We start from the raw sequence: 11,780 nt of genomic DNA on the forward strand, positions 1-11,780 counted from the left end.
ATGTGTATTATGCAATATTGACATATCTTTGTTTATACTGCGTAACAGTATCCGGTTCTCTTTATTGTGTCCCCGTCGATGGCAACTGTCAGATGCATGGTGCTCATGACAAAACTTTCTTTCTTGCATTTAATTGGTATAGTGTGTTGTCATTCTTCAGCACCGTTGTGGAGTACAACGACTGTGCAGGTGTCTTATTTTGAGGGAGGAAGTTCCCAGGCTTGCTTTGTTCATGGTGCCGACTAAGCTTGTTTTATTTGCAAGCAACTTGTTCACCGATGACAGTAAAGTGAAGAAATTGTCCACTGTGACATTTTTCCCCTTGCCAACGTCAAGTTCCACAAGCCTCATCACCACATTCTCCTACACTTGTTCACCTGCTGCCCGATGTGGATCTTTTCCAAAACGGTGCCTTTCCCTTCCTTTCTCCTCTCACCGTTTCATTTGTTGGTGGCGCGGGGGACCTGCTCAGTACACACCGTTCTGTCTTTTTTGCACTTAGGCCTCAGAGGTGTAGAATCAGAAGAATAATCAGAGAGGTCATGATTCATTTAGGTTCAGTTGAAGCAATTACCGGGGTGATTATCAACTGGCCACTGCACCTTCCAACGTTGGGAGAATGAGCGGAGCAGGAACTACTGATGGGAGAAGTGGCAACGGGGAAAACCATTCAAATAATGACACGCCCTCCTAAAACTGGTTCTAATTCCAGTTATGTTTGTGATATAACAATTCTAACAACTGCACTGTGCTATATAGACTTATTTAGGAAAAGTCAATGACGGAGGGGACATGGCTTTAAAAATGGCAGAATAATAAAATCAATTCATGAGTTGTCAAAATGCCCGCTTTAGCGGGTCTAGTGTTAAGCCAGTGGCACATACAACACAGACACTCAAGAGGGAGTACACTGGACACTGGTGGTAGCAGATGGGAAATGGGGCTGAGAGGATTCTAGAGTACACAGAGGCAGCTGCTAAGTCTCAGACAAGAGAAGACTTGTCTGGGCTAGACTAGGGCTGGTTTGACCCACTGTTGGGTTGGAGCAAAGAAAACCCCAGCAGGTCCAAATTTCTGTTATCTTTTCTAGGCCATCCATCAGCACATTACAACAACACAAGAACCAGCACAGCTGAACCAACTAACTGACAGACCATCTGCACAGCGTTGTTCTTTCAATAGGAAGCCCCTCTTCTATTTGCACTTTGCCAGCAATCACAAGCATGTTGACCATGTAGGAGGGATACAGTATTCAGGGGCTGCATTCATTAAAAAAATTATAAAAAAATTGACAGTCATCACCAAATACTTTTAATCATGTTATACTCAGAATCTTCAACACAAGACAGTTTCTTCAGACTTGTTCCCCAAACAAAATCATTAACAAAGCGCCTGCATCCATCACTAACCAGGAAGGGAAGGATATGGTGAGCAGTGTGAGACACGCACACACACACACACACACCACACACACACGGGAAGTGTTTGTGACATCAGTCACATAGCCTCAACACAGATACTGACGGGCAATTCCACTGTAACAGAATTAAGCTTTAACAGTTTTAGCATTTTAGCATTAAAATGTACACTAAACAAAAAGGATTTATTTCAAAAGTTTAACAAAACATACCACTCTATGCACAAGGACTACTTTTAACAATTTCCATGGAAAAATGTACAAAACCTAAATTTAGTGGAAGAAATTTGCAGATGCAAACTTTGGTAATGGAATTACAGTAAAATCTGTTTTTAATGCAACCAGGTTTTTCAAATACTCTTAAATATCTGCTCCAAATGAAGATTCAAATATGTCTGCAGAAAGAATGGTATGTCAGCTATGGCATAGCACCTTGAGTTTGAAAACAAATCTATTTTGGTTATTAAACTACAGTAAGTGAAGTGGATTTACACCTGGTAATGGAATTACGGTAATGAATCCCTGATCTGTACAACACAGCAATGCAGAATGTTTTTTTTTTTAAGTCACCAGAAGTAACATTCCCAGTCGTTCTACAAAAAAAATATTCCAGGGGGAATTCACCCAAACCCCCGTAGCCGGCTAACTTATCCATTGCTTTAAAACAAAGTCCTAGGGGAAACACTGCTAATGACTGAACTTTACACATCAAGTCTCATTATGGGACTCTCAACAAGATGCAGCCAGAGTCCAATATTTTCACACTCACACACATCGAATGCCACTACCAACTTACCCAACCTCTGCTTTTTAAGCACAATGTTCTCGTAGCAACCCAGGGTATTATGGGTAGTACATCCACACCTCGCCTCTGAACTGCACGGTTGTTGGAGTCTGTCTGGATGGTGATAAGGTAACTCCGAATAGCTAATACTAAAGGGGTAGTGGAGGAACCAACGTGTACGTCCTGACAACGGAGACTTCTATTCTCTGGCACGCTGGTGAAGCCAAGCTGAAGTAAATAGGTTGCATTATTTATGCTCGGCAGCGTAGCTGGGCACTCAGGGCTGCTGGCTTCTTCAAGAGACTTCACCATTCCATCACACTGAACGCTGCCAAGGCACACTGACGCAGGCATGACAATTACATATTTTGAGACCAAAACTATTCATTGACATTTGCGGTCAATCCTTGTAATGGTACACAAGTTGCCAACTTGCATGAATTTATGGGAATCAAGTAATGTTTGTGAGCATGGGGAAACTATCCGGAAGAGAATATGCTAAATGTAGCAGCAGAGTCTACAAGCCTTAGCAAAGGGCACAGAAATCAAATCAGTGATTCCTCATGTAACCCAGACAAAAGACTATCCAATGTCGAACCAACTTTGCCACGGGTCGAACCAGCCTGCTAATTGGTGAAAGAAACCGACTTGAAGACAACACCTGGTTATGCTGTTTCAAGTTATCTAGAAGGGTGAGTGACTAACGGTGTACAAGTGATGCGCGGGTTGACTCATAACACGCAGTCCCCACGGTTATGTCAGCAGGGTGGGTGGGTTTAGGGCCATGAAATATTCAAGTTTCAAGTTTTAATGTCACATGCACAAGTACAGTGAAATGCATTTCTTGCAAATTCAAGACCCAACAATCCAATAATCAATAACAATGTAATCCGTAGAAGAAGAAAAAAGAGAAATAAGAAATCGTCGCCCCCAGTCTGAGGTTCTTGAGCTCTTCATCTGTTCTTTGCACCGTTCATCTTTCCCTCAAACTTGACTCATCTCCCAGTCCCTGCCACTGAAAAACATCCCCACAGCATGATGCTGCCACCACCATGCTTCACCGTAGGGATGGTGCCAGGTTTTCTCCAGACGTGATGCTTGGTATTCAGGCCAAAGAGTTCAATCTTGGTTTCATCAGACCAGAGAATCTTGTTTCTCATGGTCAGAGTCTTCAGGTGCCTTTTGGCAGACTCCAAGCAGGCTGTCATGTGCCTTTTACTGAAGAGTGGCTTCCATCTGGCCTCTCTACCATAAACGCCTGAATGGTGAAGTGCTGGAGAGATGGGAGAACATTCCAGAAGGACAACCATCTCCACAGAGGAACTTCTAGAGCTCTGTCAGTGACCATTGGGTTATTGGTCTCCTCCCTGACCAAGACCCTTCTCCCTCTATTGCTCTATTTGGCCAGGCAGCCAGCTCTAGGAAGAGTCTTGGTAGTTCCTCATTCTTAAATGGAAGAAGTTTAGGAGACCACTGTGTTCTTGGGGATCTTCTATGCTGCAGACATTATGTACCCTTCCGCAGAGCTGTGCCTCCACACAATCCAGTAATGTAAGAAAATGTGGAAAAAGGGAAGGGGTCTGAATACTTTCAAAATGCACTGTGTCAACAATCCTTCTACCAAAGGACTATTCTATGGATTACATTTTGTGAAAATCCCCAAAATCATTATTTTTTGTCTGTGTTTGAGGAATCACTCATCACCATTTGATTTGTTACTCATTTTCGAAGTAGCCGGAAGGAATAAAATAAAAATAATTGGAATATGCTTCCATTAACTAACGCTACACGGGGTGACACATAAATCAGGATGTTGACGTTAGTTGGAAATATCATTTCCTGCTATTCATTGAAGTTTGAGTGTGGAAAAAAAAATCAGCTACAAGCAAGTTACAAACAAGCTTTGTGAATGTTACTAGCCTTGGAGTGTTCGAAGCTCACCGCAAACTGTTTCTTTCTACAAAGTCGGAGCTATTAAGGCAACACCCTGACAGATGCGCAGGGCTGTATGTCAGTAACTAAACTAAAACAAAAAGCAAGGAGGCACCCTTACAAAGACCCTTACAAGCTTGGGGAAAAAGCCCACCCATTCCGTGATTTTGTGTGAGACTAGAGGACCCTGAGGTCTTGAGTGGTCTCAAGAGGCCAGACATGTACAGTGATCCCCTGTCTTGACCCTGGAGAAGTCAGTGCACAGTGGAGTCCCTCCCCGGTGAGAAAAACCTCCAGTAGTCCAGCACAGTGGCATCTTGGAACCAGACAGGAGTCTTTAAACACAGTGCATTCTATGGATGCAAGCCTAGATACATTTTCCACCAAGTCAAGCAGTCTTAAAGGGACGAGGAAGATACAACGTAGGCTAAATGTAATCTAAAATATCTCCGCCTGCTCAATGTGTTTACTGCCGTGTTTAGTAAACAAAGATACCACAACTTTTCTCTGGAGCAATGTCCTTGGAAAGTGAGGCAAAAGCTATTCGGCTCCTTAGCTAGAGCGGCGGGGACAAATGTTGAGCCCTTCCATTGGCTTGTTGCAATGGGGTGAAAGAATGATCTGCAGTGTGGCTAGTAATGAAAGTCTGCAAAAGATGAACTCCGCATAAAACAGCTTCCCTCAGCTAATCAGAAGTGGAAAATGACAGCTATTGGATTTCTCAACACTACGAGCCAAGCAAATTCCAATGCACACACAAACTGGGGCCCCTGCCACTAAGTGGTCCTTCTGTAGCTCAGTTGGTAGAGCATGGCGCTTGTAACGCCAGGGTAGTGGGTTCGATCCCCGGGACCACCCATACGTAGAATGTATGCACACATGACTGTAAGTCGCTTTGGATAAAAGCGTCTGCTAAATGGCATATATTATTATTATTACTACCAGGCAGAGGCAACTCTGCATCATGTCATGTGATCATGGAATTTAAATAAATGTGATTCATGATAGAAGTGCACAGTTACCTTAATTCACTCAGAGGCACTTGCAGTCATCAAGAACAATCTTATATGGTGTACAGACAGAAAACTAAATGCTGCTTAACTGCCCAAGCTTTATATACTGGTAACAAAATAGCATATAACATTTATGAATATGCTTGAATGACAAGGTCATCAAAGCCAATAATTAGAACTCTGGTGACCACCTGCACATCATACAGTCATTCTAGGTAAGATAATTTTCTGTTAAGCCTTGTACTTTCAAATCAAATCTTATTTGACACATGGTTAGCAGATGTTAATGCGAGTGTAGTGAAATGCTTGTACTTCTAGTTCCGACAATGCAGTAATAACCAAAGAGTAATCTAACAATCCCACAACTACTACCTTATACACACACAAGTGTAAGGGGATAAAGAATATGTACATAAAGTTAAGAATGAGTGATGGTACAGAACGGCATAGGCAAGATGCAGTAGATGGTATCGAGTACAGTATATACATATGAGATGAGTAATGTAGGGTATGTAAATAAAGTGGCATAGTTTAAAGTGGCTAGAGATACATTTTTAAATCAATTTCCATTATTAAAGTGGCTGCAGTGGAGTCAGCATGTTGGCAGCAGCCACTCAATGTTAGTGGTGGCTGTTTAACAGTCTGATTGCTTTGAGATAGCTGTTTTTCAGTCTCTCGGTCCCTGCTTTGATGCACCTGTACTGACCTCGCCTTCTGGATGATAGCGGGGTGACAGGCAGTGGCTCGGGTGGTTGTTGTCCTTGATGATCTTTATGACCTTCCTGTGACATCGGGTGGTGTTGGCGTCCTGTAGGGCAGGTAGTTTGCCCCCGGTGATGCGTTGTGCAGACCTCACTACCCTCTGGAGAGCCTTACGGTTGTGGGCGGAGCAGTTGTCGTACCAGGCGGTGATACAGCCCGACAGGATGCTCTCGATTGTGCATCTGTAGAAGTTTGTGAGTGCTTTTGGTGACAAGCCGAATTTCTTCAGCCTCCTGAGGCTACTGCGCCTTCTTCACAACGCTGTCTGTGTGGGTGGGCCAATTCAGTTTGTCCGTGATGTGCAAGCCGAGGAACTTAAAACTTACTACCCTCTCCACTACTGTCCCGTCGATGTGGATAGGGGGGTGCTCCCTCTGCTGTTTCCTGAAGTCCACAATCATCTCATTTGTTTTGTTGACGTTGAGTATGAGGTTATTTTCCTGACACCACACTCGAGGGCCCTCATCTCGTTGTTGATAATCAAGCCTACCAATGTAGTGTCGTCCGCAAACTTGATGATTGAGTTGGAGGCGTGCATGGCCAAGCAGTCGTGGGTGAACAGGGAGTACAGGAGAGGGCTGAGAACGCACCCTTGTGGAGCCCCAGTGTTGAGGATCAGCGGAATGGAGATGTTACCTCAGGAAGTCCAAGTACCCAGTTGCACAGGGCGGGGTCGAGACCCAGGGTACTATGGTGTTAAATGCTGAGCTGTAGTCGATGAACAGCATTCTCACATAGGTATTCCTCTTGTCCAGATGGGTTAGGGCAGTGTGCAGTGTGGTTGCGTCATCTGTGGACCTATTGGGGCGGTAAGCAAATTGGAGTGGGTCTAGGGTGTCAGGTAGGGTGGAGGTGATATGGTCCTTGTCTCTCAAAGCACTTCATGATGACAGAAGTGAGTGCTACGGGGCAGTAGTCATTTAGCTCAGTTACCTTAGCTTTCTTGGGAACAGGAACAATGGTGGCCCTCTTGAAGCATGTGGGAACAGCAGACTGATTGAATATGTCCGTAAACACACCAGCCAGCTGGTCTGTGCATGCTCTGAGGACGCGGCTGGGGATGCCGTCTGGGCCTGCAGCCTTGCGAGGGTTAACGCGTTTAAATGTTTTACTCACATCGGCTGCACTGAAGGAGAGTCCGAAGGTTTTGGTAGCGGGCCTGTGTCTGGCACTGTATTGTTCTCAAAGCGAGCAAAAAAGTTTGGAGGAAGGGTTTGGGACATGTCTGACACTTGAATCTCAGAATGATTACTGCGAAATGTGTGTATAAAAAAAACTTTGTAGTGTTGAAATGTGTTACATTTAAATAAATGAATGATAATTTACACAAAATATGTATTCGTAAATATTGAAGACAGTATTTAAGATTTAAATGTCAGAACTAATCATTATAGAGCAAGTGCTAAACCATGCCATTGCATTAATTGGTCTCTTAACTTTAAATTTTTGTCTGATCATTTTAAATAGTTTAACCTTCCGTTGCTAACATAGCGGTCTATTTTATAGTCTGATTGACAGCTGGTCTATCAGACAAGAGCATCCAAAACTAGTGATCAACTGTTAAATCAGATTCGAAGTAAAATAATACTGCCCATTTTGTTATGTTAACTTACACACCATGTAGATGCCCTCTGCTAACCATCTGCCAGGAAATCCAACATCCTTGTTGCTATTATATCACTCACTGGCTTCTTCCTCCCATCTTTCCATTTGATGTCTACTACAAACGGGGTCTGCATGTGGCATCATCTTTAACGTTGTATTTCGTCGTGGAAAACATTTACATACATTAACGACCCTAGTGGGATATTTCAGTGACAATTGGCTGATGTGTGTGTTGATTTGCAATTAGAACCATTTGTTGACGGAATATACTTGAAAACGCAGTAATACAGTATGCAACGTCACCTGTACTGAAGGCGCTAGCTCGAGCCAAATTGGGAGGTGGAAGCGCGGTCTGGCACTAAATCAATCAACATTGAGCCACATTACCTCTCTTTATCTCTGCCACCACGTAGTCCACAAATCCAGTCCGACTATGTCCACCGACAATGACGAGCAGAGAATACTTGTCGTTACTGAAGCCAGGATGCGAAGTTCGGTTCGCATTTTCCATTGCTTCGATCGCTTCCGTTTGTTGTGTCGCCATGTTGAAAAGTTTGGCAAATGATGTCATACAGAGACGCCCCTACTTTATCTATAGGGCGGAAAATCTGTAGATTGACACTTCGCAAGACCAACCGAATCCCTGTGGCCAGTGTTAACGATACATTAAAGAACCAATGGTGTATATAAACCCTGGACTGCTAATGCGATGTATTGGCCATTGCTGCCGCGTTCAAAACAACTGGAAACTCAAAAATCTCGGACTTCAGACTTCATCAGTGCGTTCAAAACATCTATGAGAAAACACTTTCAAGATCAACTGGTTGAAAGATGTTTGATCAATACTGATTCAATATGGTATTTCATTCCAAATAATGTGTTTAATAAATTGGGAGGTCTTCAATTTTTACTGAACTGTAATTATATTCCTGAAAGATTACCTGCTAAACTGGCTAGGTTTCACCAACAAGTGTTAATAGCCTGGAAAATATGTTTCCTGTACAATAAAGCTATTTTGTGGAATAATTCAGACATAACTGTAAGGAATAAGTCATTGTTCTACCCCAGCTGGCATGAGAGGAATATTGACTGTTGTTCTTGATGTTTTCGACAAGGGTAATATTCTCACAAATGAACAATTTATAACATTGGAAGAGTTTATTTCTGTGATCAAAGCGTTCCCAGTGGTCTAACTACACTAATGAAAACTAATCTTAGCTTTGGTAATGATCACAAAGTTTATCCAAAACTTAGATTGGAAGGCTTGGGCTTACTTGAGAAATCTTGTTGTAGTAAATATATAAGACAAGTTCTTCATTCCCAAAACCAATTTACACAGAGAGGAAAAAATGTCTGGAACATGCTTATTCCTGACATTGTCTGGAAATATGCATGGTTAAGGCCTTACAAATATTGTATTCCAAAAAAAGTTAAGTGCACTTTTAAATTTTACATATGATATATCCATGTAATTCTATGATATCCAAATTTGTGGCTATTGATGATATCTGTGTTTTCTGTGAAAAAGAACGTGAGAATGTGTCTCACTTGTTCTTTGAATGTAAATTTGTGTCAGAATTTTGGGAAACCCTTGCAAAATACTTATTTCTTTTAGCTAAGTATGCAGGTTAAAAATATATACTTCTGTGTATTGATTTTAAGAAAGGCATTGATGTTTATGGTTAGGTACACTGCATCGATTATATACAACACAGAACATGCTAGATAAACTAGTAATATCATTAACCATGTGTAGTTATAACTAGTGATTATGAATGATTAAGTTTAATGCTAGCTAGCAACTTATCTTGACTTCTTACTGCATTCGCTTAACAGGCGGGCTCCTCGTGAGGCAGGTGGTTAGTGTTGGACTAGTTAAATAAAGGTGTAAAAAATCAAATGAAAAATAAAATCAGCGTCCAAAATGACCGATTTCCGATTGTTATGAAAACGTGAAATCGGCCCTAATTAATCGGCCATTCCGATTAATCGGTCGACCTCTATGTATACCTTTTGAGTGTTTGTTTAAAAGTGTCATTTTAAGGATGGTCCTTTCACCAATCTTCAGATACTTAATCAATTACTCATTTGACAGATTTACATAAAAAAGTACTCACTCTTAAAAACATCACAAAGTGGTCCACTGTCCATCCGATTTGGTTTATTTGACATTGATACAGAGATCAGAAATGGGCAGTTACATGACATGAATGACTACCCATGTTTTTGACATGAAAAATATAATATGTTACTATTGCAATGATAACAAGATCATTGAAATTGTGATTTTTTAAATTCTTGTTGCCAAATACTTTATACACAAACAAAAACTCAAAAATTCTACACCAAAATTACATTTTTTTTTATTGAATTTAACTATTTTATTAAAACATTAACCCTAGTGAATAATAACATTTTCCTAAACCATTACAATAAGATGTTTTCAGAGAGATTACAATTGCACTTGAATTGTTTAATTTGTAATATTTTTTTGTTTGTTTTTGTAACGCTTGTCGTTGGTGGAATAAGGTGAGGAGGACCAAGGTGCAGCGTGGTAAGTGCTCATATTATTTAATGAAATATGCAACACTAGACAAAAAACAACAAACAAACAGTCCTGAAAGGTGAAACAAAAACACTAAACAGGAAACAACCACCCACAAAACAAGCTACCTAAATATGGTTCTCAATCAGGGACAACGATTGACAGCTGCCTCTGATTGAGAACCATACCAGGCCAAACACAGAAATAGAAAATCATAGACAACCCACAAACTCACACCCTGACAATACTAAAACAAAATACAAAACAAAGGAACTAAAGTTAGAACATGACAGTACCCCCCCCCCCAAAGGTGCAGACTCTGGCCACAAAATTTTAACCAATAGGAGGGTCTGCGTGGGTGTCTGTCCGCGGTGGCGGCTCTGGCGCAGGACGTGGACCCCACTCCACCATAGTCTTTCTCCGCCTCCTTAACCACCTCCGTGGCTTCTTAAGAGCAACGACCCTCGCCGCCGACCTTGGACTGGGGACCCTAGCCACGGGTGCCGAATGGACGGGAGATTCCGGCAGCGCTGGAGTCAAGGACAACTCCGGCAGCGCCGGACAGGCGGGAGACTCCAGCAGCTCCAGAGTGAAGGGCGATTCTGGCATCGCCGGCGTGACAGGCGGCTCTGGCAGCTCCTGGCTGACCTATGGCTCTGGCAGCTCAGGACAGACAGAGACTCTGGCTCACAGGCGGGAGCACCTGGCAGCTCAGGACAGATGGGAGACTCTGGCAGCGCTGGGCAGGAGGAAGGCTCTGGCAGTGCTGGACGGGCAGGAGCACCTGTAGGGAGAAAACAGAGAGACAGCCTGGGGAATGGGGCTGCCACCGGAGGGCTGGTGCATGGAGGTGGTACCGGATAGACCGGACCGTGACAGCGCACTGGAGCTCTTGAGCACCGAGCCTGCCCAACCTTACCTGGTTGAATGCCCATGAAGCCAGGCCAGTGCGGCGAGGTGGAATAGCCCACAATGGGCTGTGCTGGCGAACCGGGAACACCATGCGTAAGGCTGGTGCCATGTACACCGGCCCGAGGAGACGCACTGGAGACCAGATGCACTGAGCCGGCTTCATGGCACCTGGCTCGATGCCCACTCTAGCCCGTCCGATATGAGGAGCTGCAATGTACCGCACCGGGCTATGCACACACACCGGGGACACCTTGCTCCTCACGGCATAACACGGTGCCTGCCCGGTCCCTCTCGCTCTCTGGTAAGCACAGGGAGTTGGCTCAGATCTCCTACCTGACTTAGCCACACTCCCCGTGTGCCACCCCCCCCAATACATTTTTGGGGCTGCCTCTCGGGCTTCCTTGCCAGCCGTGTTCCCTCGAAGCGCTGGCTCCCATTACCTGCTGCCTCCGCTCTCCTGGCTGCCTAAACCTGTTCCCATGGGAGGCGATCCCTTCCAGCCAGGATCTCCTCCCATGTGTAGCAACCCTTGCCATCCAAAACGTCCTCCCATGTCCAGGAGTCCTGAGATCGCTGCTGCCCGATACCACGCTGCTTGGTCCTTTTTTGGTGGGTGGTTCTGTAACGTTTGTCGTTAGAAGAAGACAGTGAGGAGGACCAAGGTGCAGCGTGGTAAGTGTTCATATTATTTAATGAAATATGCAACACTAGACAAAACTACAAACACGACAAACAAACAGTCCTGAAAGGTGAAACAAAAACACTAAACAGGAAACAACCACCCACAAAACACAATGGACAACAAGCTAC

At 43.6% G+C, this 11,780-nt stretch overlaps 1 protein-coding gene across 1 annotated transcript in view; it reads right to left on the reverse strand.

The window, feature by feature from the left end:
* LOC123997259 (microtubule-associated protein 1B-like) overlaps positions 1-8,069 on the reverse strand; it is a 42,293-nt gene extending 34,224 nt beyond the window's left edge. The window contains exon 1 of the mRNA XM_046301419.1: positions 7,901-8,069. Within this exon, the coding sequence (XP_046157375.1) occupies positions 7,901-8,057 (157 nt within the window). The 5' untranslated portion in view covers positions 8,058-8,069. The remainder of the gene's footprint in view (positions 1-7,900) is intronic.
* Positions 8,070-11,780: the final 3,711 nt, after the last annotated feature.

The sequence above is a fragment of the Oncorhynchus gorbuscha genome, linkage group LG15 (genome assembly GCF_021184085.1).
Source record: "Oncorhynchus gorbuscha isolate QuinsamMale2020 ecotype Even-year linkage group LG15, OgorEven_v1.0, whole genome shotgun sequence".
Classification (NCBI taxonomy): Eukaryota; Metazoa; Chordata; class Actinopteri; order Salmoniformes; family Salmonidae; genus Oncorhynchus; species Oncorhynchus gorbuscha.